The sequence below is a fragment of the Polyodon spathula genome, chromosome 20 (genome assembly GCF_017654505.1).
Source record: "Polyodon spathula isolate WHYD16114869_AA chromosome 20, ASM1765450v1, whole genome shotgun sequence".
Taxonomy (NCBI): Eukaryota; Metazoa; Chordata; class Actinopteri; order Acipenseriformes; family Polyodontidae; genus Polyodon; species Polyodon spathula.
In genome coordinates, this window is record NC_054553.1 from 11490020 (window position 1) to 11516033 (window position 26014).

Consider the following 26014-nt stretch of genomic DNA (forward strand, 5'->3'; position numbering starts at 1 on the left):
GCCTTTTTTTTTTTCGTGTTGTGGTTGTTCCACCACGTTGATTATTGTTTATTACTTGTTATTTTTTAGTCAAAACATTTCCTTTTGACTGAATAAAAATATATATATTTATTGGTTTTATTTATTTAGGGTAAAAATGATTTGTCTTTCGTGTAGTATTAATTACATACATACAAACTTATAGGTTTCAGCTGGTTTGTATGGTGTGCTCGTGATAGTCAAGCGCATTTAATAGACAGAAAAAAAAAGCTCACTCCCGTAGGACCGGCAGTGCATTTTAGAACTCACTACTCAAGGGTTAATATACTGTACACTTTTTTTTTTAGTTCAAATATGCTTTATTAAACCAAACTCATGAAAATGCTGTTAATATATAAATGCGTCGGCATATCAATATAAAGGATAACATGTTTAAACAGGAAAGCATGCGTAAAAGTTGTAGTTATTTTAGCACTGCACTGTTCAGTGCATTTAATACATTGAAAAAACAAACCAAAAAACATTTGTCAGTAGGCCTACTTACTTAAAACAGCATGCACAATCCAAAACACCCCAACCTCGATATTGCCATACAGTATTTAAATTAAACAAACAAAAAAGCATACTTTTAACAGTATGTGTCTTTGAAGTTACAGAAACAAACTGGTTCTGCTGGTGAAAGCTCAGAATTGAAAGAGTTACTTGAACAGTTGTGATACAGATTCCTATGTCATCTCTAGCAAATCCACTGAAATAACTTTTTTTTTTAAAGAAACTCGCAGCGTCGTGTCGACTTTTCATAAACGCATTAAAATCACCAACTAAAGACATGACCACCCTAGTACAGAAACAGCAACGTGACACTGCAGAGTAAAGACAAGAAAGACGTCTGCCGGAGTACACAAGCAGCAACGTGACACTGCTGACAAAAAACAAACCAAGCTTCCTGTGGAATTCCAAGAGAAACGGGCCCCATCACACCCCATGTTTTTTGACTTGCCAAGCAATGTTCAATGCTGTTGTGGTTGCTGGTTTAAATGTTGCCTGATGCCATGGAGTGTTGAATCGTGTTCACTGTTGCCAGGATGTATGATGCCGTAAGTGAGTGGTGGTGTGTGTACGGCAGTGACGCCATCTTAAGTATTATACAGTGCACAGCACAATAAACAAGCTCCATTGTTAATCTACAACAACACTGTTTCGTATCAGTTTTGTACAGTACAACAGCATAATTGAGGTTGTGTCTTTTTAAATGCATATTTATTAAGTTTTATTTTTTCCTCAAATTGAAGCTGGTAAAAATGTGTTCAGTCTAAAATTCGAGGAATAATAAATAAATAAAGGGCAGCTGAAAATATAAGAGGCTATTGGTTCATTGTTGAATAGATCTCAGTAGCGTTGAACAAGTACATTATGTTGCCTTTATTTGCATTTTACAATGTGCAGTACCAAAACGATCCCTGCGTTTTCTTCGCGGCCGATTTGTCACCCAGTTTGCAATTGTAAAAAAAAAAAAAAAAAAAAAAAAAAAAGAAAACGCTGTGAAATTTCCCCAAAAAATAAAAACTAAACTGACATTTTTTGGTTGTAGTACTGCACTACAGGGAAGTAGACAAGCTACAAGTGAAAAACTACAGGCCTTACCAATGACAAATGACTGACTCAAGTGAAGCAAAGGAATGATTATTGTTCTAAAGAAACTATAATATATAAAGGTCATTATACAGTGGGAGGTTTTTGATGTCTGTAACATGGCGACAAGCATCCCCTGTGAAAATAACCTTATTCTTTGTCTTTTTTTCAGAGTTGTTATAAATATTATATGAGTGATGATATAAGTAAGGATGCAGATGGGATGGATGAACAGTGCAGGTATCCTATCAAATTTCACTATAAAACATAACCCCCTTAGTGCTTAATGTACAGTTGCGCGTGCGCACACACACACTGTGCTGTGAAAAAGTATTTGCCCCCTGTCTGATTTTCTGCATTTTTGCATATTTCTGACACTGAATGTTATCAGATCTTCAACCAAAATCTAATATTAGATAAAAGGGACACTGAGTGAACAAATAACCCAAAATGTTGATACTTATTTCATTTATTTAATAAAGTTATGCAACACCCAGTGCCCCTGTGTGAAAAAGTAATCACCCCCTTAGACTCAATAACTGGTTAAGCCACCTTTAGAAGCAATAACTGCAACCAAACGCTTCCTGTAGTTATTGATCAGTCTCTTACAGCGCCGTGGAGGAATTTTGGCCCACTCCTTCATGCAGAACTGCTTCAACTCAGTGACATTTGTGGGTAACATGTATAACATTTTCAATAAATGAGCCACAGTCCAATCAACAGAATGATAAATGTGCTAAATTTGCTCATTCTCCCTTGCTACTCCTCTGAAGTAGATTGAAGCAGTGAGAACCCACAAGTTTTTTTTTTATTTGTAATTTGTAGTGCTTGACAATCCTAAATAAGTTTATTAGAAATAACAAAACTTGCTTAATGATGAACAACCGTGAGGACCAACGTTATCAGTGGAGCATAGGGGTTGATAACCTGCTGTGATAAAACACTTTTTTTTTTTTTTTTTTCTTTTCAGGTGGTGTGCTGAAGGAGGAAACCTTATTTGTTGTGACTTTTGTAATAACGCCTTTTGCAAAAAATGTATTTTACGCAACCTGGGTAGAAAAGAACTGTCAAGTATTATGGATGAAAACAGCAAGTGGTACTGCTATGTATGTAACTCTGAACCTTTGCTGGACCTGGTTGCTGCTTGTGACAGTGTGCTGGAGAACCTGGAGCAGTTATGGCAACAACACCGAAAGAAACCCAAATCTGAAAATGAGAAGACAAACCAGGATGGCAACATGCACAAACATTCACAGAAAGCCAAAGCTACCTGTAATGGAACAGAAAACAGCTTGGACAACTTGGCTTCAGGCACCATAACAGTTTCCTACAAATCACTGAAGGTGCCAAAAGAATTGATTAAAAAGACAAAAAAACTAGTAGAAACAACAACTGGCTTGAATGCCACTTTTGTGAAATTTCTCCAGCAGGATACGGAAAAGCTACCTACTAATTTAATTAGGTTAAGACATTTGAAAGCCTTCAAATCTGTACTTGAAGACCTAAAGAATGCACATGCTGCACTAGAGGAAGATTTGGATGAGGAGTTCAAGGAATTGGCGCTTTTGAATGGTGAAGAAAGTGGCTGTGAGGTAAATAATGGAGGATTAAAATCACAACAGGAAAAGGAAGTCAGTGAAGTTGAGGACAATGTTGACCTGCCTAACAGTGATGTTGACAATGGTGCTGAAGATAATTTAGAGGACACTCTTGAGAATGCCCACTGTGCAGATGAGAGCTATGTTAATCCAGCTGAGAGCAGTGGAGATGGGAGCAGTGTTACCCCAGCTGAGAACAATGAAGATGAGAGCCGTGCTAACCCCGATGAGAACAGTGGAGAGGAGACAATGTGGTGTGCTGTTGATGATGCTGCTGACAATGTTACTCAGAGCAAAGTTGATGCTTTTGATGATGCAGTTGAGGAAAATGCTGATTCTGACAAACACGATGACCCAGATTTTGATATGAATGAAGACGTTGACCAGGAGAGTGATGTTGAAATGAAGTTAACGCCTGCTCTTTCTCCTGGAGAAGTTGATGAGCCCAGGGAAAATGATGACACAAAGAATGAGCAGAATGAAAAGAAACCAGAGACTGGAAGAAGCACGAATTGTCAAGAAGATGAATCTGCACAGGCCAATGAGTGTGCTCTTGATAAAGAAATTGTCTCTGTTCCATCATCTGTTCCTGAAGAGCTTTTTGAGGCAGCTGACTCCTCGGTGGATGCTTCTGGCAGTGCAGAAGTAACTGAGGATAATCCTGTAAAAAACAGGAAAACAGCAAAAAATAGCTTGTCAAAGAGCAGTACTTCACGGAAAACATCTAAGCATAGCAGCAACTCCAAAGTAAAATCTACAGTTAAAGTGACAAAAGAACTTGTTGTGAAGTTGACTCCTGTTTCAATAACAGATTCTACCAGTGTTTCAGAGGCAGAAGAAAGCAATGATGAGAAATTGAAAAAGGTTATTTCAGATGAAGAGGAGTCTGATGATCCAGAAGCCTTAAAGGAGGGTCTGCAATGCAGGCGGTCTCCACGTGTAAAGACTACACCCCTGAGGAGACATGCTGACACAAAGCTGTCTTCGCACCCAGAAGACGATAGTGATACGAACAATGACAAACCCAAGCATTTCCAAAAAGCAAAAGCCAAATCTACCGATGGATCTTCTGCAAAGGCAAAGAAAGAATCCACAGAGAGGCAGATGGCTTCCAGCAGCAAAGCATTAGATTCTTCCGATTCTGACATTCCTGACATCTTAAAACAAGTGGAAGATGAGAGTCCTGGTTCCCTCGAGGCAGACAGCAGTGAGGACTCGCCAAAAAGCGTGCAAAGGAAATGCTTGTTTAGCCTCAGGAAAAGCACTGCACAGTCCCAGGATAAGAAAGCTGCCAAGCGAAAACAGATTAAAACCACCTCTGAATCTGACCCTGAGGTGAAGAAGTCTACTGTTAAAAAGAAAAAACAGAATGGCTCCGATTCTTCTAATTATGACTCTGACTTGGAGAAGGAAATGAAGAGTCTTAGTAAATTAGAAACTGCCAAGAAGGGCAGTCGAAAGAGTAAGAAAGACCCGAAGGAGGAAGAGATAAAGGGTTCTTCATCTGATGACAATGAGACTCCTCAAGAGAAGAAAAAGTTAAAAACCAAAGAGAAGCGACCGAAAGTCAAGAAGGTTGTAAATTCTGACTTGTCTTCAAGTGAAGCAGAAACAGCAGAACAGACTGGTGAGCAGGACTCTGCAGGAAGCAGTGATGAGCAGAAGATTCAATCAATAACAGAAACTCTTGCTGGTCCCATTGGCAAAAGTTTTTGCCAGTCATCAGGTAATGTCTCCATTTCATTATGCAATTGAATATACAATTGAACATACTCATCAATAAATAAACATTGTAATTTAGGACTGGATTATCACCAACTCTGAAATGCTCCAGATGCAATGCATCAAGTAATGTCAAGTTAGAAATAAATAATGAAAGAGGACTGAACTTGAGAAATATGAGAAATCTACGTTTTGCTATTTTCAGTTAATCCCTTTTATTCCTTTCTGACCATTGTACTTTGCATTCAGGTCTATGTAAAGTATGTTTTGAGGACCTCTTTGTTAAATTCTCACAGGCATAATGATGCTAATGTTAACACCTGAAATAATGACACCACAGCAGACAGCTAGAGACGGGTCATATAAATAAAATTTTATAAAAGGCTTTTGACCTTTAGTGATTACTGCGGCATAGTAACTTTGTTGGGCAAACGGGATTTAACACCGTTTTATAATGGGGGGGGGGTGACATTTGTTTTAACTGACATTAGAAGTTGTATGATTTGAAAGAGACAACTGACACAAAAATCATGTTTTATGAATCTTGGTCTGTTTGTTTGGCAAATGAGGCAAAGCTGCTTGGCTGAGCTATTGAAGGCCACATTTACAGCAGGGCATATTGGTTAATGCGTCATTCATAGAGAGCATATCTGTTTTGTTGTGAAAGTCAGTGTTTTGCTTGTAATTATGAAAGTTCTTGGTGAAGTACAGATGCAGTTTGGTTTGACTTCAGAACATGTGATTTCAGAAGTCAAGTTGTGAAGGATGGATGTGGGTATAAGGATGAGCTGACGCTTTTGGGTCTTTGTTTCAGGAGATGAAGCAGACGTTAAATCTGGTCTTGCTCTAGGTGCTGCTGATGACGATGACGACCCTGAGAATAGGTATGGTTCCAAGAAAATGGACTTAAAAAAGATTATAACACACCCTAGGCGTGGGAGCAAGGCAAAGCAACGGAACTCCAAGCGGGGTGCAAAAACTGGAACTGCCTGCCATGTAAAGACTCGCTCACAATCTGCCCGTGGCATTGATCAAGCAGCCTCCAAACAGACCTCAATCCCGGCAAAGACAAAGTATGAGAGAAACATTTCAACACCCCTTGCTTAGGGTGTGTTATAAATATATTGCAGTGCTGTCCAATTTAAGTCTGCCAGTGTTGGTGGAATATATGTTCATGCACAATACTTTACCAAAGCTGAGCTGTGATGTGGACAGTGCTGTACCTTTTGTAGTGTATTTTTTGTACGTGTACAATGGGCCATCCTTAAACCAAAATGTTTGAGAAGGTAGGAAAAGCTACTGACTTGATCTGTCTGAAAATTTGCTTTAGGCACATGTCCACCCAATTTTATTATTTAGTATTTCTTGATAACAATGCATTCTGGATGTATTTTAAATGTAAAGGAACCGTCAGCTTTGCGCTTTAAGGATGGCTTCACATTCTTGCAGGTACCTTTCACAGTATTTATTTCCATACTCAATTTTTTTTTTCAACATAAAATGGGTGCACTATTAAATTCCTTTTCACATGTGATGCTTTTTCAAAAATCTTTTGTGTAGTATGGCTTAGGGGTGGGCGATATACCTCATGATATCATGATATTTTAGAAGTTCAAGGTGATATACGATATATATCACAATATTTAACATTCTGTTCAAAGTTTTTTTTTTTTAATACATATTTTGCCAAAATACACAAGTTTGTCAACAGTATCAAGTTTTAGTCTTGTCTGTTTTACATGTAATCAGCGCTCCAGATAAGGTTTTGAGTCATTACTATGTGTATTGTTTACGCATGCATTTAGATGTCATACGTTGTCATTCATATTTATCTGGAGCGCTGCATGTAACAGTGTTACCCCGCGTACTGAAAACTCTCCCAGATGCAGAACTTGTTGCTGGTATGCACAAATACTTCTGTGCAAATTTGCCGAGCCATCAGGACCTGAACCCCCAAGTTTATACTACCTGAGACTTTCCTAGAAGTTGAAATGGATCAATCCGAAGCTTAATATTCGCGTTATGCACAAGGGTTATATAAAAAAAAAATGTATGTACATTAGGGCTGTTCCAAATTTAACAGATTAATCTGACCAATTTTAATCAACTAAGGAGATGATTGCAGTTTAACTTTTTACAATTTAATCGTGCAGAATTAATTTTTCTGTTTGGGATTTATAGGTTTAAAATCTAAAGTAACTAACACGCAAGTTGTTACAAACGGTATCACGTGTAGATAGTTGAAGAGAACAGAAAATGGAGGGTTGTGAACCGAAGGGAAAACTCAAATCTAGTTTTGGGTATATCTCTTTTATATCATCTCTACCTCGATCTAGCATGATACATTTTATTTGCAACAATATTTAAATACCGTTATATCGCCCAACCCTAGTATGGCTGTTACATTTAGTTGTCTATGTGAGATTAATTCATGAAAAGTTGTGGAGTAAAGGTAAAATCTTTCAGAATTCAGAAGAAAAAAAACACACTCAAGTTGTGGAGGAATGAGTTGTGTTGTGTCACTATTTGGAACAGTATTCAGAATCAAAGGCAGGCTGACTGACCTTTTCTTTTTTTTTCAATTTCAACCATGCATGAACATGTTGTAATTGAAACTCAAATGCACTTTTGTATAACTGATCAATCAGTTATGTTGAGTAGACTCTCTAACCTATATGAACAGTTTGCCCATGAATGTAAATGTAACTGGTAGTGTCATTTCTGTAGCAAATCTATAGCCATTCCTCCAAAAAATCAATAGCACTAATAAATGTTAGTTAAAGCTGGAAGAATTGTGGTACTATAATGTTGTTGTTATTATTATTCTTATTATTTTTTTTCCCTCAAATTCAGTTTGGCCATGTAAAATACATTTTTGAGTTCTGTACCAATAGATCAAACTCTGGTTGAGATTTGCTGTAGTGCTTCCATGCTTTATTTCCTGAAAATTGGGGGTCAATGGCTGTGGCTTACCAAATAAAAAAAACTAAGAAGTAATCTTCAATACACCTGTTTGAACTGTTGTGATATCATCCTGGGGAAAGCAGCAGCAGCTTGTTTCATTTGGATGTAGAGGTATATTGTTTTTTTTTCCTTAACTCATGTCATGCCTTTGGGCTCATTGAGAATATACATTGAATTTGAAAATGTAAACACATGTTGGTTTACATTTATGTAAACAGAAAAAAACAAGATATTTATGATATCGAGCAGATCCCTGCTTGCGACTGCATTTTATTTAATGTGTCTCTTGAAATTTAATCAGTAAATGTAATATATTTCACTAAAATTGTAATTTGTTGCATATACTTTGTATATATGTACAGTGATTGGAAAAATGTACTGATGGGAAAGGTGCAGGTTTGTATGCAAAGACTTGGTGGAAATGTAACTCCTGTTAAGTTTGCATGTTCTACATTTTTCCAGCAAATCCCATGGTGGATTTGGTGTACACCTTTTTTCCTTTTATATTGCTGCTAGATGCGAATTATCTTGGGTAAAACTGGTTTGATATGAAACCTGTAACCCACTGTGATAAGTACACCTGGATTTTCCAACAAAAAGGAATCACCATGGACTGCATCATCCATCTATATGTGGTTATCCAGGGACTACCTGGAATATTATGTGGTTGATGCAATCCAGGTGGATTCTCTGGTAGTGGAAAATGCTCTTTTAAAAAATAAATAAATAAATAATAATAATCCAGGTTTGATTTATCCCCCAGCTTTTTGGAAGAAAAGGATACAGTTATATAGTAACACTTTTCATATGAATATATCTGTCTGGCTAATATATAAGCTTTGATATTTAATTTTGTGGAAGTTATCTTAAGCTTTGTGAGAAGCAAGATACTGACGTAAAACCATTTTGTGAAACGGATAAAAGTAGAAACTAGTTTTGTGTAACTGTTTCATGAAATTCTGCAGGTCTGTGCTAGGCTTTTAAAGCTGAATAATAATCTGGGCATATTAGGGGTTAATGAAGCCTCTGTCAAGAACCAATAATAGATTTTTTTTTTTTAATTACATTTTTTTATGGCTGAAAATGTCCCTAGTGCATGATTTTGTACCTATCTTGAAAATTAGTGTTATTTGGCTCTATTTTAATGAGGCTTTCCCCCATCACTGAAATATCATTGTAGGTTCGTTTATCTTCATGATGTACAAAGGAAGTTGAAACAGTGTTTGTTTTGCTTCTGAAGTGATTAAAACAATATTTCATTTGTTTTACATGCACAGTTTATATAGCCAGTTCTGCATGAAAGTTATACTTCCAATAAAACTGCAAAGATGTTCTTTACTCGGTTGCATTGTTGTGGTGATTGTCATTATAATATGTCATACCTGTCAACATTGAGTATTCAAAATAAGGGAGCTTTTGTAAACTGAAATCTTATTGGCCTGACTTGAAGTAAATACCTACATAAGACCAAAAGCATGCAACTATTCCACCTTATTACCGTGGTAGAATGATAGTGATGCGCTGCTCCTTCTAATTACTTTTAAAAAGGGAAAATTTTAAACAGAAAAACCATGAGATGCTACACAATGAAGTTTTCTCTTGGCCCCTGTGGTTCTTATTGTACTGTAGTTGTTGGTGGCTGATTTGGCAGCAGCCAATACTTTGTAAACAGGTGCACTGTAGTTGATTTTGCACGAATACTGAAGACTGTCGCTAAATCTTTGTCTACAGTAATTTCCCCTAATGGGTAGTGCATAGATGAAGAAAGTGTTAATATCCAAGTGACTACTCGGAGACAGTTGAGCAATTTTTGAATTTTGCCTTTATTCTTCTGAATTAAATATTTTAAACAACATCTTATTTGAAGCTCACAAAATGTAATAATTATGCTCATCCCCAAGAGAGGTACTAGCTGTTTAGGTTTAGAAAATAGCATGGGGCCCCTGTCACCCCAGGAGCACAGACCCAGGACCTATTGTGTGTGGCATAGGATCCTATTTCTTGATATCAGGAAGGATTAGCGAATGTCACCCTTGTAGTTTAAACGCAACAGGATATAACCAGTAAAATGGTGCAGAGAAACATGATTATACTGAATCAATTCATATTCTAGTATAATGATATAGTTTAAAGCAGTCTGCGCAGTTGGAAATCACAGCGCACAAATACAAATAGTTTGCATTTTACATTCTGCCAGAGATGTATGCCAGTTCGCTAAGTTTGTTTCATGTTTAGCTTTTCTAGAAGTAGAAATAATTAAAAAAAATAAAATTGTTGCCCATTAACGCTTGTGTAACATTCATACTTATTCATACTGCCATGCCCTTTCATAGCTGGACTACTGAATACAAACTTACGTAGAAATGTTCTAACACTCAGTTGAATAGCTCTGCCTGACTGATCGTGAATGCAGTTATTTAAAATGTATGTAATTTGATTTAAGAATTTTAGTGTGGATTCAGAGTGATAACTTTGTGTGTAGCGCACAGATGCCAGTGACTCAACATATTAAACTACCCCAATGTCACAAGCCAATTGGAGTGCTCACTAAAACCATGTACTATTATTATTTTGTTTTACATTTGTTTAAAATCTGCAAAACCCTCAATGAATAGGCAACCAGGCAAGTGCTACAGCCCTCTTAAAAGACCACTTACGTTATCAGGATGCAAAAAGAACGTACTCTAAACTATATATTATCAATAGCAAAACAGTTAATGTTAAATATATGCAAGACAAACTTCCTAGCACAAAGGTGATCACTTATAGGCACCTACATTAGTCTAAAGCGGAAACAAGTTGTCATGGTACAGACCTTGCACTGGTTCAAAATTTGGTCAACTTGTTCCAATGCTCTTCATATTCAGTTTAATAAGTAACAAAAAATACCTAGGCTGGCTTCATGTTTTTTAGTTTGGTTTAAAAAAAATCTTTGACACTGAACATTTATGTAAATAATGAATGTGTTTTAATGCAATATGCATAGCCTGTTTTTCTCGTCTTCGTGCTGATGCAGGTTAATTCCTTCAGCTTTACACAGTCCCACAGCAATTTAGTTGTCGCCAATTAGTTTTTTGTTATTTTCTCCCCAATTTAGCAGTGTCCAATTATTTTGTTTAGCTCAGCTCACCGCTACCAGCCCTGCGCTGACTCAGGAGGGGCGAAGACTAACACATGCTGTCCTCCGAAGCATGTGCTGTTAGCCACCCGCTTTTTTTTTTACGCACTGGAGACTCACCATGCAGCCACCCAGAGCTACAACTTGGATGACATTGATCTCTGATCACGTGACTGACCCCCCTCCCCCCCTCTAATGTTACTTAACCAGGTTACTTTGGATACAGTCAGCACTTGACTCCTTTTCCAGAGAGGTAGCAAACAAGCTTGCCCTCTGAAAAGCTTGTACCTTCTTTTCTAGCCCCAGGTAGAACAAACACATTCTTTCTAGAAATGTAGAGAGAGCAACAGCTATATTTCCTTGCAGAATTCAGATGTGTGTACACTGCACAATCCAAGTGCCTTTGAGCAGAGTGGCCTTTATTTGTAGGTCAGCTTGTAGTTAAAGCTAACCTCAACCTCTACTGGATCTGAACATGACTAAGTCAACATTTATATATAAAAATAAAAAAAAGACTAAATTCATCTAACATGCTCAATAATCATTTTTTTTGGCACATTTAACACAAAGTAATACTCATTCATTAACTGATGAATTCCCTTATTCACGGTATGGAAATGTTGGCATTTAAATTGTACTGTAATACTTTACTGTGAAAGGACCCTTTTCTAATTTACTTCCCTATCTTTGTTTTGCTGCTTATCTCTCAACACTGCAGACCTCTTAAACTGCTTGGACAGTCTGGGAAAATCATTTCCACTCAGAGTTCAGGATGTTTTGCAATGTCCTTTTATCAGACTCAGCATTTGCAAATGCTAGCAAACCTTGTTTACTTGAAACACTTGTTCGAAAATGTCATGTTGTTTAGAGTGAATGACGCTGCAAATATCTAGGTACCGATGGAAAGCGGCTGAATTTGAAGATGTTTAAGATGACAAATATTTCATGAGGTTACACAGCTAAAGAATACATTCTCTAAAAAGTCTATTCCAAAATCCTACATATCAAAAGGATTATGTTGATATGGGTATTAATGATCTTAATGCTTTATGATTATTTGATAGTTATCAACTGGTGTGCTTTAATTTTTGGAATCAACTATACCATGTTTGATTGCTTGACCAGTAAGTAGCATTATGACAGGGGTACAGTTTTGTACTAGGATTCTGTGAGTTGCAAGAAGAAAAAAATAATTGCAAATATGCAATTAACGTTGCCTTCCAGAAACACAAGCTCTGTCTTCCAACTAAAAAAAATTGCCTGCTAGGCCCCAGTTTAGCAGTTTGTCTTGTGTCTGCCCATATAATTTTGTATGATTTATTTCCACAATACACTGTAATATGTAATAGAGAGCCATCATTTGCTTTTTTTATGATAAACAAATTAAACGGGAGTAGAGCTTGCACAGTGTTGCAGGTAGTAGCAAGAAGGTTTCAGCTTGTGTCTGCAAATCAGACGGAATGGAAAGCCAACATCTGAGTGCACAGAACGGTGCACTGTTGAAGAATATTTAAATGGAAATTGTAGCTAAAGAAATATATTTGTGATACAATGTAGCTCCCAAGTCCCAGCACTAGACATTAAAGTCGGGTGGAGTGTTGAAGCTGCTTACTGCAACTCTAAGCAATTTAGGAGATCAACATTGGAGATTATTCATTTATGTTTTTACCACCCTTCACAGAATCGCAAAGAAGATGATCTTGGCTCAAATCAAGGCAAACATGTCCTCTGGGGAGGATGGCTCATCGGATGATGAAGAATCGGAGAAGGACAAGAAAAAGAAATCTGAGAAGGCAGCTGGGGAGGAGGAAGATGATGAGGAAGAGGAGGGTGAGTGACAGTGTTCACTGGATCTTTCTAGAAATACAGATATGTATATTTTAAAGCATATTGAAACATATTGTTTTAAGACCAGTGTTGATCAATGCGTCAAGTCTTCTTTAAAAAGACACAAAATTTGAATAAAGGTAGGCAAGTTATCTTCATTGAATAATTGCTGTTTTAAGCAAATAAACAAAGAAAACCTGAATGAGCCTGATCAAAAATAATCCTCCGAGACTATATCAGTCAGGCCAATAGCAGATCAGCAAAATGTGTGTGAGATATGTATACAGTGCCTATAGAAAGTCTATACCCCCTTGAACTTTTTTCACATTTTGTTGCGACAGTGCCTCAGTTTCATGCATTTTAAATGAGGATTATTTTCCACTTATCTACACATCATACTCCACACTGTTAAGGGTAAAAAAGGTATATATTAAAAATACAAAACTGAAAGATCATAATTGGATAAGTCTCCACTCCCCTGAGTTAATAGTTGCTGGAAGCACCTTTGGCAGCAATTACAGCTGTGAGTCTGTTGGGATAGGTCTCTACCAACCTTGCACACCTAGGTTTGATCAACTTTGTCCCAGAATTCTTTTGAAAGTGCCTTGCTGCTCATGGTTGAGTCTTTGCTTTGAAATGCACTACCCAGCAGAGGGAACCTACAGGAACTGTTGAATTTATCCTGAAATCATGTGACTCACTGCAGTGTAACAGAGGTGGAGGCCACTTAACTTGGTGAGTGAATTTGAAGGCGATTGAATACCCCTGAGCTAATTTACGATTGCTATTAAGAGGGGTTTGGACTTTTTTTAAGTTTTAATTAATTTTCTACACATTTCTGCACTATTTTTTTTCAATTGGAAGTTGTGGGTAGGATGTGTAGATATATATATATATATATATATATATATATATATATATATATATATATATAGATATATATATATATATATATATTTTTGCATGCTTTGGTCCTGACCATTTAAGTTCAGAATTTGAATCATAGGGCTCTCTGGGCATTTAAACCTCAGGTCTGTTGTTACTAAAACTTCTAGCCATACACCATTCTCTGATTCTCTTATTTTATTTTATTGATGTAAAATACAATCACTTTGAATATTAATTGCTATTTTAAAAGGTGTTGCATATCTCTACCATATTACAGAGGCACTGCTGTTATAAACATGACATTTGAGATCTGAATACATTGTGCTTTAAAAGTTAATTCTGGAATTTGGTAAGCGTGGAATCATCCAGTTTGTCTCTGAAACCTGAAAAATGCCTCGCCTACATGTTTCAGAATGCAAGGTGTATAAACATTCCGTTCAGCACAGACACAGTCCTCTAACCCTGTTAACGGACTGTGTCTGTGCTGGTCTATGATACATCTGGGTACCTGGGGAAAGTCCACACTTTCCCTGTCTGTGCTGCTTAGGCAGAACATGACTCAGTTAAGATTGCTGTAGTTTAAAAACTAAACGCACTAACGTAAAAAAAACCCAGTTTCCCTGGTTTTGTGAGATGACGTTTGCAACACAAAGTTATCTTAACATTTGTTTTTTGCAGTGAAAATGTTTTTTGTTTTAGCTTTAGTGTATATTTGGTGCCCTATCTCGCCATCACAAATACACCATGAAAGTTTAATATTAAAATTTTTTACAATCGATGTATGTTGCAGCACCAGAGCTGTGTCTATAAACTAGATTTTAGTATGTATCTTTATTTTAAAATCAGACATTTTATTAGGGTGCTTCTCTTTGCCAAATTATACATACGCTTAGTGTACTTCAATTTCTCCCCCTGTAGAGGAAGAGGGTTCTGAAACTGGTTCGGATTCTGATTTTGAGATGACTAAGAAGTCTCGCTATCGACACCGTCTGCTTCGACACAAGCTCTCCGTGAGTGACGGCGAGTCTGGGGAGGAGAGCCAATCAATTAAGAAAAAGGAAGGCAAACGGAGGTCCAAGAGGAAAGGTCTGTCTCACGAGGGGGGATGTGTTTTCTCATGACCAAGACACTTATGTATGCTAGATTTGAAAGGCTTTAGAACTTCTCATCCTCACACATTCCTGATTGTCTGACTGTTTATCAAGTTTAATGGAAGAACTTACTCCGTTCATGAATCTTGGAACCATGACAGCTGTGTTACGTCCTGTCACCACATTTAGCCAATCAGAGAGTTGAAGGGGCGGATTTTCGTGTTAAGCACTTCGAGAGGCTAAAACGTTAAAATTGACTGCTAAAAAAATAACAGATTATTTTCAAAGGAAAAATAGTGACAATGAATGCAGGGTTTTCAAAATAAGCCGGCGTTCGGTGCAGTCCACCACCTTATACTATGTTTGCGCAGACTACTTTTTTAAAAACATGTTAAGATTATTTTCAGGTATTATCATTCAGTCCCTTTGTTGTCGTATTATTGTACTGTAAGGTGATCTGTAGTACATAATAGCTATACATGTGCACCAGAACAAAAAAAGTATTCCTGTCGTGAGATCGTAAAAATATGTACACAGACGCTTGAGAGATATTGGGGGTTCATGTATAGAGGCTGTATGCCTTTAAGAAGAAAGGCGTGATGGAATATCATGTGAACTTGTCAGCTGATATACAAATAATTAAGTGCAGAGGTGCTGGATTATTTCACTCTGGTTTCATGCAACATGATGAACAAACGTGTGTGAGTACTGTTGTGTAAAAAAAAAAAAAAAAAAAAAAAAATATAGAATATAAAAAAGTGCAAAACGACAGTCTACCAAAGACAACACATTATTCAAATTATTTGTCGTATTATATATTTAAGGTAAGGCAAGTTTTTTTTTTTCTGCTGAAAGTGCTCCCGGCTATAATGTTCTGCTGCCCTGCTGTACAGAATTCGTGGGGAGAACCCTGAGAACATCTTCTGGCCCCTCATAGCTTCCTATGGGTAATTTAAGAATGTGAGGTTCGGGCTTAAGGGGTTTCCTGTAACAAAAAGAAAACCATGCCTAATCCACTCTAGAACCTTGCCATCTACTACAAGATAAAAAATATACCAGTCCACATTATTAAACAAACCCCACAGTATTTGTGTGGTGAGTGAAATTAAAGATCACGAAGAGGACATTTTTACATACACTCCAAATGCAAAACTTTAAAATATACTGCAGTATATTTTATATAATATATATATAAATATTTATATATATATATAAATATATTATTGAATATATTATTTTACTTTCTGTAGGAAAATGCAATTAAAACTGCCTTTAGAAAAATTGTGTTTAGTTTTTTAACAAGGATGAGGCCAGCATAGGTACAGATACAAAGATAGACCCAAGTAATCCATGCCTAACTAACAAACATGTAAAAAAAAAAATAATAATAATAATTTCAAAAAAGTTTCATCCACTTGCATTACACAGTACTATCAGTGTAGGGCTGTATATGTGTCACATTCTTGCATACATTTTACTTGGGATTTGATTTTTCTTTGACTTCAGTGCTATGGTAAATCTGCTTCACCTGAATAACCCAAAATCTGCAGAACAATCACAGACTCAATGTTGAATTTTCTTGTTTCTTTGTGTTTAAAGTGAGCAGTGATGATTCTCTGGATTCTGATTTTGAAGAGTCTGGTGTGAGTGAGGAGATGAGTGAGGAGGAGGATGATGAGGATGGGGAAGAGAAAAAGAAGCGCCCTAGAACAAGGTTTGTTTTTGTTTTATTGTTTTCAGTTTCATCTTCTGTAGTCCATTTCGATGCAATTGATGAGAGCTCTCCTTGGTTTGCTGTCTCTCTTTCACAATAAAGGTGTAACTGTGCAATCCACAAAAAATAAGTGAGGTGTCTTCTAAAAAAAACACTATCTGGCTGCTTGGACCCCATTTTGACCTTGTGAAGTTAAAACAAAGATATTAATAGAACAAGGTGCTGTTTTTACATGGAGCAGCACGATCGCACTGTTCAGTTTTCATGGCAGTCAAAAGGTTAATGCACAAGTCCCTTTCAGCCCAGGTCTAGGGCTGTCCAAATATGCACTGCAGATTTAAAATGTTTCGTTCTAGGTTAAGGGTACAGTGTTTGAGAACTAGGGATGAAAACCGCTAATTTATAATTGAATTGCTAAGAACAAACCTTTTAGATTTAATACATAGGTTTGGTTCCTTCAAAACATCATATGTAGACACTAGAATGTCTCAACACAAAAAAAACTACCAGTACCTTGTAACTGATCACAGGTCTCTTAACTAAATTGCCCCAAGCAGATGTATGGTGATCAGTCAAATTTGAACCCTGCGTAATGAGATGATAATGCATTCTGTTATGTCACCAGGAGACTAATAATTGTTTTATGTGACTTAAATCTTTGTCTTTCTGCAATAAGCTGCTTCCAAAATATAAACTAACATAACTGAGGAAGGTGCACATGTATGTCTTAATGACTGTTGTACAGTTTATTCAATACGGTCCCAGGGATGGGTTGTGGGTAACCATTTCCAAATACTTTTTATTTAGAATAAATAATTAAGTATCTTGTTTCTTTCCCTTGCTAGATCATCCAAGAAATCTGGCGCTGAAGAAAATCTGCGCAGCTACAAACAGAAGAAGAAGAGACGGCGTATTAAAGTGCAGGAGGATTCATCTAGTAACGAAAAGGTAATAACTGATCAGATATAAGGCTTTGACAATCTTTATTCACTTTTGCAAAATAAGACATCTAATACATAAGCTGTCAGTCATTCTGAATGCTGCCTGGAGTTACATGTATGTTAGATGTATGTTAGATGTATGTTAGACAGATATGTTTGCTCATAGTTTACAATTTATAAGCTGCAGTTTTAGTAATCTTGCTATGTCTGTTTAATCTCCAAGTCCCACTATACAGTAAAAGTATGTCATCTTTCTGTGATTTTAATGTGTACTTGAAATTACCTGGCGGTTACCAGGATACTTGGACGTTTTCCACAATGGGCTACCAAGTTCCAGAATTTGTATCCGTACCAACCTTTATTATCCTCTTCTGAAGTTTATTTATGTAGGTGAGGCAGTTGTACGTTGTTTCGTACGTACATCACATTTTTTTATACAGTAGATCTGGATTGGTATCAACATTATTGAGTATTAGGTTATGGGGATATTCTGTACATACTGTTGATGTACAGTATAGCATGGTCATTGTACTGATGTCTCGTGGTGGGAATGGTATGTTACTGACGTACTTTTGTGAGTGTGTTCTGTTTTTTTTTTTTCTTTTTTTGTAATATCCACACCTTTCATAGACTTGCCTCATGAAGCCTAATGAGTTGCTAATGTGTTTATGCACACTCAGAGTAATGAGCAGGACGATGAAGACAGCGATGATGATGAAGACGATGACGACGACTCAGTGTCTCCTGGAAAGGGTCGAAAGAAGATTCGAAAGATTCTCAAAGTGGATAAATTGAGATCCGAGACCCAGAACGCCTTGAAGGAGGAGGAGGAGAGGAGGAAGCGCATCGCGGAACGAGAACAATTAAGGGAAAAGCTAAGAGAGGTACACAGTCCGAGAGCTTACATAACCATGAAATAGCTTTTAAGTACCGTATTCATTCTCACAAATGGTTTCAACTCCCAATTGATGGCAGTCAAATCAGCAGGTAGCTGTCATTATCTTGGCTAATAAGAATTTAGTACAAGAAATGTACTCCAAAAACACCTTGCAATATTGCTTTTCCTGACTCTCTTGTGGAGCGCATCTACCCTGAGAAGGATTTGGATTAAGTGGTTTGAAGGTCATGGAATTGTAAAGACACCTTATAAATTAACTACCTTGTGAAATAAAACTACACACCATTTTATTCCTGTTGACATTTCTGAGGTATATGCAGCATGAGAAAAAAAAGTGGTGGATCCCTATTTATATTTTCACTTCTGTAATTTACATTTAGTGATTTTCCACTGTATTTGTTTCTACAGATAACTGAACACTGCAGGTAGTTCAATAAATATTTGCAGCTGGTTTCACTGACCCTGAATAGAACTAGTCTTGTTCTTCCTTATCTAAAGTAACATTGGATAACAAGATTAGAGTGCATCAGGCTCTGTTAAACTTGCCGTTAGTTAGGCGTCCTGGGGCAGTCTTTCAACAAAATTTGTGCTGAAAGAGTTATTATTTATTTATTTATTTTTTTAATTGTTTTTTTTATATAAAGTATTATTATTTTTATCTGGAGTAATTTCTAAGTCTTAACGTAGACTAGGGCTACTACGATGAAATCGAAAATCGATTTTTCAGTCGATTCAGTTTCTCATTATATACATCAATATAAATACTGGACAATTGATTGAAATTTCATTTTTGTAATGCGCATAGTTAATAAAATTAAGCTTGTGAACAAAAAGGAACGCCCTGCCTTGCTTATTTACATTATTTCTGCCAAACACAAGCAGTGGGTGTACTCTTCCTTTCCAGCTAGTATTAACAGTTTTGAAAGTGTTTTGTAATTACAACAAGCTTGTATTCCTGGCAACCAATTAGTGCACATTGAAGAAAACTGATCTATAGTTTGCGCTTCTTTTACAGTTTCAAATGAACTGTGTTTCCTGATTTGACGACCACATCTAGTCGATGTAAGTACTGTCAGTGCCGCCCACAGCTGTTAAAACTAACTGTGCATTTCAGGAGATTTTTGGAATCTGGTGTTTTGAGTCCGGTTCCCAAACTACTTAGGAAAACGTGTCCGTATGTCACATATGTAACTGAGATGGATTTACCAGTGAGCAGGAGGATGATGAGAAATGTAGTTCTGAGAGGTCCATGCTGGTATATGGGACGCCATCTTGAGGCAGGGAATGCAATTTAAAAGTTTTAAAAAATGGTCAAAATGTGGAAAGAAATTAATAATTAAATAAAAAAATTTAAACAATACTCACACCTTAAGTAACCAGTTGTAATAACACATGGGAACATGCAACACAATAAAATAAAAAGGTCCTTATATACCCTTTTTTTTATATGTTTGCCGCCTTATACAGTTGTGTGTGGTCAAGTATTACTAAATAACGTAAAGTATTCAAATTTACGTATCCATTGACCTACCTTTTTGAACTGTGTCTCAGGGGTCCTTTACTTTAGTTCACTAGTTTTAACATACAAATAAAAACTGTACTAAACATAAATGGCCGTTCGGTCTAAAAGCTTACAGAGCAATTTCAAGTGAAGAAAGCCTGCCACCTACGGGAAGATTGGGGAATGGGGTCCACGAGTCTGTCGTAATTGCAACTTATCTCCCTTTTGAAAGTTTTGTATGAACCGCTGCAGCACGATTTTTTAAAAAGTTTTTCCAGCCTCGCTTTTATTGTTTTATGGGTCGGCATAGTATTGGTATAATCTTGCATCGATTTCAAAACTGCTGCATTCACGATTCACACACACTGTCCTCATAGGGGATAATGTGATCACGCCCAATGTTCGGCCAGGTCTGTAGCAAATGTTGTTATGGATATTTGCTTTTTATTGCCATCTGTAGCTCCATCCACAATAATTTAAAACTGTGAAGCATTGAACTTGTGTTTTTGTGGTACGGCAATTTTGTTTGGCATAATTACTTGCATACCACGGTTTTCTCGTCCGGTTCCTCAAAATACTTCCAAATGTGGCTTCCTTTATTTGGAGATGTCATTTTAAATATAGAACAAACTATATAGAAAACTATAGAGAAAACACTTGTCATTAACGTTACTACCCCACTGTGGAATTGATATTATTGACCATACAACGCCTATTACAGGCATGAACATACATACTGTGCCAAAGAAGCGCCAATCTTTGTTGCAACAATTAGAAAGTCTACTTGGAAGCAATTGCATGGTCCTCTGGTTCATGAAAGGAAAAGAGTAGTCATGTATAGTGTGAGTTAAATCTGAAACAAACACATTAGAAATGTGAAAAAACAGCAGGCTTTCAAAGGTTCCCAGCCCTTTAAAGTCGAGATAGCAAAAACACCAGCCAAGTTTCAAGAAACCATTGGGGCAACATTGACCCCCACCGCTTTTTTAAGTTGTGCCTATTTGCTTGGTGCTGGGCAAGCAAGTGTTTTTGTTTGTTATCACTTATTTTTTCACTTAAGGCATACACACATTATGGGAATAGCAAAATTGTTCAACCTATATTGAGGCAATGTATTGCCGTTTGGATAGGGTAAATAGTAGACCAATCTGTTGAAAGGGTTAAGATGTGAATCTGTAACGTATCGGTTTTGTAGTTGGAGTGAAAGTATGACTAGTGAAATGGACACTCTCTCTTTATGTTTATATATATATATATATATATATATATATATATATATATATATATATATATATATATATATTAGTACTGTGCGTGAAAAAGTATTTGCACCTTGTCTGCCCCTGTTTGATCTTCTGCATTTTTGCCTATTTTTGACACTGAATGTTATCAGATCTTCAACTAAAATCTAATATTAGATAAAAAGGGACCCTGAGTGAACAAATAACAAAACATTTTGATACTTATTTATTAAAGAAAGTTATGCAACACCTAAAATGCCTCCATGTTAAAAAGTAATCGCTACCTTAGACTAAATAACTGGTTACACAATAGCTTGAACCAAACGCTTCCTGTAGTTATTGATCAGTCTCTCTCAGTGCCGTGGAGAAATTTTGGCCTACTCCTTCATGCAGAACTACTTCAACTCTGTGACATTTGTGGGTATTATATATATATATTTAGTGTGTGTGTGTGTGTATATATGTATATCTGTATATATGTGTTATGCCTGTTGAAAGTCTACACCCCCTTTCAAAATTGTCACCTTTTGTTGCCTTATAGCCTGGAATTAAAATAGTGGGTTTTTTTTTTACTTTTATTTATCTACCCCTCCTAACCCACAACTTCCAAGTGAAAACAAATATTTTATAAATTTGTAGAAAATTAATTAAAAATAAAAACTGAAATAGCTTAGTTGGATAAGTGTCCACCCCCCTTGTAATAGCAGTCCTATCCCAAGCACTCCACAAATCTTGCCTGTATGGTAGGGTGGCAAGTAGGAAGCCATTACTCAAGAAAGCCCACCTTGAATCCCTTTTTGAAGTATGCAAAAAGTTTTGTGGTCTGCTGAAACGAAAATTGAACTTTTTGGCCTAAGTGCAAAGCATTATGTTTAGTGAAAACCCAACACAGCGCATCATGCAAAGAACACCTTGCCTACTGTGAAGCATGGTGGTGGCAGCATCATGTTATGGGGATGTTTCTCATCAGCAGGGAGTGGGGCACTTCTCAGGATAGAAGGGAAAATGAATGGAGTAAAGTACAGAGATGTCCTTGAGAAAAACCTGCTGCCCTCTGCAAGAAAGCTGAAACTGGGACAGAAGTTCACCTTTCAAAGCTAAGCTACACTGGAGTGCCTAAGGAACAAAAAGGTAAATGTCCTTGAGTGGCCCAGTCAGCGCCCCGACCTAAATCCAATCGAAAATTTGTGGCATGACTTGAAGATTGCTGTCAATCAACGGTCCCCATGGAACTTCACAAAGCTTGAACAGTTTTGTAAAGAAGAATGGTCAAATGTTGCCAAATCTAGGTGTGCAAAGTTGGTACATACCTATCCCAACAGACTCACAGCTGTAATTGCTGCAAAAGGTGCTTCCACCAAGTATTAACTCAGAGGGGTGGAGACTTATCCAATTATGATCTTTCAGTTTTGTATTTTTAATATATAATTTTTTTATCAACAAAAACTTTTTTCCCCTTTTAACAGTTTGGAGTATGGTGTGTAGATAAGAGGAAAAAAATCCTTATTTAAATGCATGAAACTCTGAGGCACTGACACAACACAACTTTCTATAGGCACTGTGTGTGTGTGTGTGTGTGTGTGTATATATATATACAGAGATGTTTCAGTCCATTTAATCAGACACGAGGTGCTTCGTCCCACGAAAAGTTAAATAGAAAACATTTCTTAGATGTTGCCACTGCCGAAGAGAAAAGACAGCAACTCCCACTAAAGTCTATATCCCAAACGTGTGTCTCAGTTATTCATATTTTATTCATTAAAACAAATCAAAAACAGGTATGCTGATGTATTTCGACATGTTGTCTTCATCACAATGTATTGAAAGCAGGACTCATTGGCTCTGTTAAATGCACCAGGTCCTCATTGTCATTTAACACCATTATCCGATTACTAGAAACAGTAATCTAGCAATCACTGCATTCAATTCACATTCGAGATACTTAACAATCTGCTATATATTATAGCAGTAGCGTATCTGGACCACAGCAGGGAGAAATGGAGACGGCACAGGATGAAGTTTAAAGCAATGAAAACTGCTATTTTTATTGAAGCGTTGGAACAGCAGGCAAAAGGACACACTCTTCTTAAATGGTTTAGCTCAGATAGACAGCTCCAGGACACACAGCTACATGAAAACCACAACATGACCCTGAGCTGCCACATACACCAATACACCAACACTAATACCGGCACCAGTGTCAAACTGACCCGCCGTTACACTGCCCCACACTCAAATGCTTCCCGGCCCAGGAAGCACTGACCTAGTCTTGGTGTGGCAGCTTGTGTGGTTGCCAGGGCGGACGACGGCAACGGACGGGTCTTGGTGGCGTGTTTGAGGGTGATGCAATTTGACAACCACTTCAGGGGCTGAGCCGCATCATGGGTCTCCAGGGCGGCCACCAATCCCAGACCCCCGTGTCAGTCCTGGACGGCAGTCCCTTCCTGGGTCCAAGCTTCCTGGGACCGCTGCCGTCTCCACACAGCGTGGCAGAGGCTAGCTAGCAGAGCCTTAACGGCAACCTCTGAACACGGCTGCTATTTGGAAAGGGCTGGGTGTTGCAGCATGGTATGGTATGGTATGGGGCACTCTCTTGTACAGCAGCACTGGACTCTCTGTTTTTGGCTCTGGCACCGCGGGGCTCCCTCTCTGGGGCTCTGGCTGCACAGGACTCTCTAGTGCTCTGGCGACGCAAGGTAGTCTCTTCTGGTGACGGGAGGTACTCTTTAGCTGGCTTCACTGTGAAGTCTGTCAGTTGTGGCGGCAGCACGCTCTCGCTAGCAGTGTGGGGCACTCCTGGTGTTTTTAAGTTTGCAATATACCCAGTATGGGAATCGAACCCAAGACCTGCTTGTAATGCAGTTTGCAGTGCAGAAGCTGTAGCTTTCATGCCACAAAGTTTGTACTTCCATTTCATTTGCAAGTAGTACAAGATTTTGTAAATAATGATTGTATTATTGCAATTGTATTGAATGCTTTCGTCTGATTTTGCTAACTATCATTAGCAGCTTGATCTGTTCATTTAGTACATTGTAACGTTTTCATGTTTAGGATAGTAGTACTCAGGGTAGGGTTGCCACCTTTTCCACAGAAGAAACCCGGATATAATTCTCGGTCAGCCTTGGTCTATCAAAACTGCGGAGTACTGAAATACAGTTTGACACAATTAAGTGTGTTGGTGATTCCCAGTCCTTAAATAAATTATGCCATTATTTTAATGATCTAATTTGAAATCACGGAAACATAATCATTTATAACATTTAAAAGCGCAATAATTGCAAACTGCATCCATCTACCTGTAATTTTAGGCAACTTGAAAACAGAAATCATTATCCTTTTTGCACAGCATAGTCCTTTTAATACAGTCTCCTTAGCCTTAACCATTTAGCTGTTACTCGCTGACATTGATTTTACAGGAAATCTACAGATTCTTGTTACTGACAAGGGTTTTTTTTTTATTTTTTTTTATCCCAGTGCAAAATTATGATTCAAATGCTGGGGATAAAGTAGACTAAACAGTACATTTCTAATAAGATAGTGGAAATTGTTTAAGCAACTAATGTATGTCAATTAAAATATTATATGAAGGTTGGTGTTTCTTATGCGTTTTCACTTAAAAAAACAGAAATTGGGGTGTCTGGGATTGTTAATTCCTGCCACCCGGACACAGATACCAATTCCCGGACTGTCCTGGTCAAACCCGGACAGGTGGTAACCTCAAGGAGACGGTATTGAATTCACAGTGCCGTGAAAAATTGTTTGCCCCCTGTCTGATTTTCTTCATTTTTGCACATTTTTCACCTTGAATTTGGTCAGATCTTTTTCTGGGTTGTAGTATGTAGAGGGAGTCTGAGTGAAAAATATTACACCAAAGTTTGGTGCTTCTTTCATTTGTTTGGTGTGCAAGGTAATCAAACATGCAATCTTCAGGTGTGAAAAAGTTATTGCCCCCCCCTAGTTAACTCAACCCAATTAAAGGGATAATTAGGGTCAGCTGTTTGAATACTTTGGTTAACAATCAGGCCTGATTTGGACCAGCCCTGTCCAATATAAATCTGACTAACTTTGGCCCTTACCATCAGAGTGAAGTTGTTAGCACACAGGTTCTAGAGGCACAATATGCCACAATCAAAAGAAATTCTTGAAGACCTCCGGCACAGTCAGAGCCATATTGTCCAAATGGAGAAAGTTTGGGACAGTAGTGAATCTTCCCAGGAGTGGCCATCCTGCCAAAATATCTCCAAGAGCAAGGCGTAAAATCATCCAGGAAGTCACAAAGAACCCTAGAACAACATCCAGGGATCTGCAGGCCTCTCTCGCCTCGGCTAAGGTCAGTGTTCATGACTCCACCATCAGAAAGAAACTGAGCAAAAATGGGATTCATGGCAGAGTAGCAAGGCGGAAACCACTGCTTACTAAGAAGAACATGAGAGCTTGTCTCATGTTCACCAAAAAGCACCTGGATGATCCTCAAGAGTTCTGGAACAATGTTCTATGGACTGGTGAGTCAAAAGTGGAACTTTTTGGCCAACATGAGCCCTGTTATGTCTGGCAAAAACCAAACACTGCATTCCACAGTAAGAACCTCAACCCAAAGGTCAAGCATGGTGGTGGTAGTGTCATGATTTGGGGATGCTTTGCTGCATCAGGACCTGGACGACTTGCCAACGTTGAAGGAACCATGAATTCTGCTCTGCATAGGAGAATTATAAAGGAGAATGTCGTGCCATCCGTCCGTGAGCTGAAGCTGAAGTGCAGCTGGGTCATGCAGCAAGACAATGATCTGAAACAAACAAGCACGTCTACATCAGAATGGTTGAAGAACAAGAAATTTAAAGTTTTGGAATGGCCAAGTCAAAGCCCAGACCTAAACCCCACTGAGATGGTGTGGCAGGACCTG

At 37.7% G+C, this 26014-nt stretch overlaps 1 protein-coding gene across 1 annotated transcript in view; it reads left to right on the forward strand.

Annotated features, from left to right (window-relative positions):
• The window catches only part of LOC121295282 (transcriptional regulator ATRX-like), an 81548-nt gene that overhangs the window by 15297 nt on the left and 40237 nt on the right, over window positions 1-26014 (forward strand). The window contains exons 8-15 of the mRNA XM_041219736.1: window positions 1784-1851; window positions 2582-4935; window positions 5746-5815; window positions 12695-12843; window positions 14647-14814; window positions 16419-16533; window positions 17379-17481; window positions 18155-18358. Of these exons, the coding sequence (XP_041075670.1) occupies window positions 1784-1851; window positions 2582-4935; window positions 5746-5815; window positions 12695-12843; window positions 14647-14814; window positions 16419-16533; window positions 17379-17481; window positions 18155-18358 (3231 nt within the window). The remainder of the gene's footprint in view (window positions 1-1783; window positions 1852-2581; window positions 4936-5745; window positions 5816-12694; window positions 12844-14646; window positions 14815-16418; window positions 16534-17378; window positions 17482-18154; window positions 18359-26014) is intronic.